The 6,000-nt window shown below is 39.4% G+C and overlaps 1 protein-coding gene across 1 annotated transcript in view; it reads right to left on the bottom strand.

Moving 5' to 3' along the window:
- Nucleotides 1-3,756: 3,756 nt before the first annotated feature.
- Nucleotides 3,757-6,000, bottom strand: part of LOC102857249 (glutamate dehydrogenase 1, mitochondrial-like) — a 67,715-nt gene continuing 65,471 nt past the window's right edge. Inside the window, exons 12-13 of the mRNA XM_006901392.1 lie at nucleotides 4,872-4,934; nucleotides 3,757-4,123 (exon numbers count right to left, since the gene is read on the bottom strand). Coding sequence (XP_006901454.1) covers nucleotides 4,004-4,123; nucleotides 4,872-4,934 — 183 coding nt within the window. The 3' untranslated portion in view covers nucleotides 3,757-4,003. The remainder of the gene's footprint in view (nucleotides 4,124-4,871; nucleotides 4,935-6,000) is intronic.

Below are 6,000 nucleotides of genomic sequence, written 5' to 3'. Positions count from 1 at the left end.
TAACTGAAAGGTCTGAAAGTTCCAGTTCACCAGCTGCTTGGCAGGAGCAAGATGACATAGGCTGTCTGTTTACAGGCTTTGGGGCATGATGGAAGGCTGTCATGAGTCTGTCAATGGCATGGGACTTTCGGTGTGACAAGCCTGGCTATCAGAAGCAATTAACATTGTAATTATGTCTGATGTGCAAGTTATTTACACTTTCATAAAAATTAAACTTCAGCTAAATCAAGTGTAATAGACTAGAATTTTCGAATTCAAACTTCTAGTAACCAAAGAGATCAAAGACTAAGACTTATTACCCATCTGTCATATGATCTGAGTAATATTCTACTCACTCTTGTTCCTAATATTCTAGAACTTTTCCTATCATTGTCCCACACACTTTAGGATTTCTCTTTCTTGAGTAGGAAGACATTCTGGTGGCCTAGTGGTAAGGAGCTGTGCTGTGAACCCAAAGACAGCACCTTTTTGGTGGTTTGAATCCACCAACAGCTCTGTATTAGGACTGCAGAGCCTTTTTCCTTCCTCTCCCAGAATGGCTACTGAAAGAATCCAATCACAGGAAACAACAGCTGTGCTTTTTCTCTCTATCAAGGATGTGAAACTACCCTACTCCCCCTTTCCCAGGAATAGTTATCAGAGACCCCAGCCCACTTCCCCATCTTGAAGGAAACATCTGTAAGCATCCCCTTCCCCAACTTTTAGTGGAGGCTGGTCTTCTGCTTGACAGCCAGCCCGGCAGTTTCTCCTCAATAAACTGTCTATCTTAGCCTGAACTGGGTTCTGTCCTTCCTCGGCGACCTTATACTCTGCAAGAGAAAGATGGGCAATCTCCACCCATGTGACTTTCAGTCTCTGAAAATCCACTGAAGAGTGAGCTATATCACTCTATTGAGTTTATCTCAAGTATAAGCACACATACTTGTTAGGTACATAGAGCCAGGGGGCTGGTTCAGACTGATGTACCTAATAAGGAAGTGAGAAATGTGATTAAACAAAAAAGACTAACTGAAAGGGAAAGGGGGTGATCAGCACAATACAGCTCAGGAAAAAGATACAGGTACACAAGAAATACAGACAATAAAGGAAAATATTACATTATTGACATACATTTTGGTATGATCAGTGACTAACAGATACTCATTTCCAAGCGGATACACAGGCTGACAGAGGCAAGATGAACATGTAGGGAGAGGAGCAGGATAATCCTCATGACCACACAGGCTTGCTAGACATGCCTATCTGTCAGCATTGTTAAGGAGGTGTGTAAAGTAGAGCACACAGGAACAGAATGACGAGAACTTCTTAGCCACAATCACATACCTCAGGGCCACAGCCACTGGAAACATGAGGCCAGACAGTGCACAAAGCCAGTGTCCTACACCTACTCTGGTAAGTCGTGACTGGTGTTTTAAAACTTGTGAGCTGACATTCACAGTGCAACTAATGGTTTCTATGAGCCTGGTACAAAGAAGAATAAAGAAAGTAAAAGACTATTTAGTCCAAATGGCCACTTGAACTTCAGTCTCCAAGACCTTGAGATCAAAAGAACTACATGATGCCTGCAACCACTGCTGACTGCTCTGAAAGGGATCTGGCAAATGGCACAAAAATGCGGAGCAAAATGAAAAATCTTAAAAGACCTGGCCGACTGGTCTGATAGTGATTTGTGAAAATCAAGCCCTTAGTCACCTTTTAAGCCTGAAAATGAAATCACCTCAAGCCTCTAAGGAGGAACATGCTTCTGAGAATAATGATTTATACAAGATCAAATGAGTACATTTGTCCAGGGATAACACTCAGAAGGCAGCAAGAGAGAGGCAAGAAGGACCAATGGAAACATTAGGACAGAAACTGGAAGACAGAAACACAGGACAGAAATGGGAAGCAGGGTTACAATGTGAGGACTGTAATTGATGTGATGAAATGAATGTGCATGAACCATCAAATAGAAAGCAAATTTGCCTGGTAAATGTTAACTCAAAGCACAATAAAGAGTTCAAGTTGGGATTTCCATTTGGCAGATAAAAGATAGAATCAGGTGTCAATGTTGCTCTTATGTAGTTATTGTATTCTGTGGCTAAATTACTAAAAACAAAAAGCAGCTGGAGAAAATCCAAAAGAAGCAATCTCTTCTCCAGGAGTGGAAAGATTTGGTATTGGGTATTAACAGATTCACAGAAAGGAAGCTAGTTACCAGAAACCAGCACAAGCATATCTGTTAACCCTAGTCTTACATGGAATCCCGGTGTGCCCACATGTAATGTTCTTCTAGAACTCAGATTCCGCATATGTATAGTTATTTAATAATGCCTATTAAATGCACTTTGCTACACTGACATCATGTCAACATATGAAATAATAATGTTTCTTAGTTAATTTGACAAACTGAAAGATAAATATCACTGATTTTTAACAGAGAATAGTAGACACCATATAAATGAAGACATTTTAACTTAAAACACCAAAAAACAAACAACAAAACACAAACCCAACATAATCAAAGAACTCTCCTTTATTTAAAAAAAAAAAAGAGAAGACAATAAAAATGAACTCTAGTGTTATCAACTTCTAGCATGAGGCTCCTTTCTCTAAGAATAGCCATCAATATTGTTTAATAATATGAAACACAGTTTGGGCCATTTAAAAGCAGCTTACAATGTAGCAGAAAAAAGTGGCATGTAAATGTTGGTACAAAAACTCAACCGTAGAGTTATTATTTACTAAAAGAAACATCAAACATGAAAACACAGAGAAGAAGCACACTTTGGAAAAGGTAGACTTTTAATAACTGCTTTATCACCAGGTTAAGTCATGCAGTTACAAAGTAGTTAGAAATTTCTGAAAGGGTATTATTGTTTAAAATAAAAAATGGAAAATGTATTCATTCATTACATAAATAACATCTAGTAATTCACTGGGACACTAGTTTTCAAAAGGCCCTGGCCACGCAAGTCCCAACCAAGCACTGACGTGGAGGTTTCAGACTATGTTAATTAAGCCTGGGGGCAGCATGTGAGGCGTCTTACAAGTTGTGATCATTGGCATTCTCAGAGCTACCAGCAAGACTCCAAACAAGGCAACAGAGTACTGATTTTTCTGGGATACTTTACTTGAATTATTGTTCAATTAGTCAACATGATAGACTGTTAAAAAAAAAGAAAAAGTAACATGATAAGGAGGTTATGGCATTCTTTGGACTATGTGTCATAATTACACTTAGCAAATTCAGACAGTTTTAACAAAAATAGCCTCCATCATCTTACAGTAATGAAGAGAATGTACTTCTCCATCTGACTTTTTTTTACTAGACAATACATAACTGATAAGCTATAAATGAAATAGTTTTATGTTATAAAAATACTAGCTTTTCCATTTATGTTTATAGGCATTCTCTGCTTGAGTCAAGGTTAAGATTGTTAAATGATTTGAGGCAATTTTATTAGAGCATATGTACTTATTTTATTCTATAGAATAAAACACATAATATGAAACTGCTTTTTTGTTTGCAAAATTGAGTTATATTGCTGATAGGAAATAGCAAGAACTCATTTTAGGACCATGCCATCTTCCAAAAATGCCACATGCCCACTTCTTGTCAAAGTTAAACATATTCCACGCTCATCCAGAGTAAAAGAATGCAAGCTGCTAGGTGCTCCTGGACAGCAGGTACTCCCCCTAACCAACAGTTACTAACATACTGGGATGCAGTCACAGAGCAAGGAAGCAAGGCCAGATGGGATGGACTTTAAATTCAAAGGCAAAATACCAGAAATGATGCTCAGACACGGGCTATTTCTACTTTCATATACGAGAACTTGCACATGATCACCCAAACTTGACTTCTTTTTACAGGGCTAATTTGGACTGACTTGTTGAGAATGGTGTTTATTAGCTAGTAAGTCATGAGAGAAAAGAGATTCCTGCGGTTACATGTAAACTGTGATAAGTCTGCGGAAAGTTACAGGTGAGGAGGAGAGTGGAGAAGCCAGTTACGATGCATTTATGTGAAGGTCACACCAGCTTCGTTGTACACCTTGAAGACTTTCTCAATGGCATTGACATAGGCAGCAGTTCTCAGGTCCAACCCCAGGTTATACTTCATGGCTGTGCGCATGATTTGCTGCAATGAAGGAGAAGATGAAGTGAAAGCCTGCCAAGTCCAGCAGTGGGCAGGATGCGCACAGGCACCTGTGGGCCCAGGACTGGTTCACCCTATCCCCATTCCCACAGAGGCCAGTGCAGCCATACAGAACACAAGTTCTAACCAGATGTGCTCATCCTCTGGAATTAACACCGGTTCCTATACTTTTACTTGTGATGGCTAAAACATGGCATTTTAGAATTTTAAGTGTGAGCTATATCTATGTCCTTCAGTTACTGTTGTCTGGAACAGGTTCACTTAGGATATTATATGATTTAAAATAAACAACTTAAAAATTCAAGTGAACAGAGTCTGAATACCTTAAGAAATTAGGAAAACAAATCTCAAACTCTGTTTAAGACCTTGAAATAGAGGTTGCATGGTCAAAAAACTTTATATCTGTCCAACTGCAAGGTAGAGTAGCTTTCTACAGCTGCCATACGGTGATAAACTGCACTCCACGAAGTCTGCCTAACCTGCTAACTGTCCAGTATCACTCTCTCCCTTCTAACATGGTATTACTACGTAAGTCCGAAGGCTTAGCACAAGCGCGTGAAGACCCTGAAGAAGAAATGTTTGTAATTTAATGCTAAAGTAAGTATTTTCTGCTCTGAAAATAACAAATATTTAAACAGATTGCTCTTCTCCATCACCTGACAGCTGAGATAACACGCTTGAGTCGCACATCACTTAACCAGCAGAAAGTGAACAGTGCGTGCATACGTACCCTGGCAGAACGCTCCATGGTGTAAGCTAATCCAGAGTGCACAATGTCTTTCTCAGATGCACCCTGTTAGGAAAAAGAACAAGAGTTGAACAAAATCACACACAGACATGCTTCACCTATAAGCGTAAGAAGGACTCTTAAGTCAATATATAGCTAGACAAAATTCTCTTGTCTTTTAGCAAAGAGCTATTTAATTTGTCAGTCAGGAAGCACTCACTTTAGCTCCTCAGGTGACAAGACACAGAAAGGAACTTGGCTCATTCCAGTGGCAGTTCTAGGGTAGAATCTTGCTTCTAAATTCAGTACTGTTGTTGTTGTGTGCCACTAAGTTGGGACTGACCCCCAGCTGACTCTCCAGTGGGTTTTCAGAAGGAGTAAACTGCACAGGAGAAGCCTGGTCTGCCTTCTTCTACAGAGCAACTGATGTGGATTTGAACCTTGTGCCTCTGGGATTTCAGCACAACTCCTCACTACTAGGCCAGTAGAGCTCCCTATTCAGTACAACCACCAAGTTTTATCTCTGGTGAGTTAGTTTGTTTACAAAGATTCTGCTACCTAATTTCTTGGAATGCTTCGTAAAATTTAAAGACAATTAACTCTCACTGTTACCCTTACTTTTCAAATTGAATTTGTATGCTGGGCAAATCATTCAAGAAGCTGGACTTTATGTACAGGAATGTGACATCAGGATTGGAAGAAGATTCATCAACAACCTGTGTTATACTGATGACACAAACTTGCTTGCTAAAAAAACCTGAGGACATGAAATGCTTGCTACAGAAGATAAAAAAGCTAATAAAAGTAATATTGATTACATCCCAATGGCAAAAAGAAGAAAATCCTCATCGCTGGGCCAACAGGCAACGTTATGAAAGATGAAGACTGAAGTTGTCAAAGATCTTATCTTACTTGGATTCACAATCAACACCCTTGGGACCAGTAGTCAAGAAATAAAAACACAGGCTACACTGGAAAACTGTGCCATCAAGGATCTCTGCAAAGTGCTAAAGAGCACTGATGTCAGCTTAAAGACTAAAGTGTGCCTAATTCAGGACATGGTCTTTCCATTGCTTCCTATGAATCTGAGAGCTAGATAATAAGAATGACAGAAGAGGAACTGATGCCTTTG

The sequence above is a fragment of the Elephantulus edwardii genome, unplaced genomic scaffold (assembly GCF_000299155.1).
Source record: "Elephantulus edwardii isolate Elephantulus edwardi_28Jun2011 unplaced genomic scaffold, EleEdw1.0 scaffold00324, whole genome shotgun sequence".
NCBI classification, from domain to species: domain Eukaryota; kingdom Metazoa; phylum Chordata; class Mammalia; order Macroscelidea; family Macroscelididae; genus Elephantulus; species Elephantulus edwardii.
The sequence above is the reverse complement of the archived record's forward strand: the minus strand, read 5'-3'. Positions and strand labels throughout refer to the sequence as shown.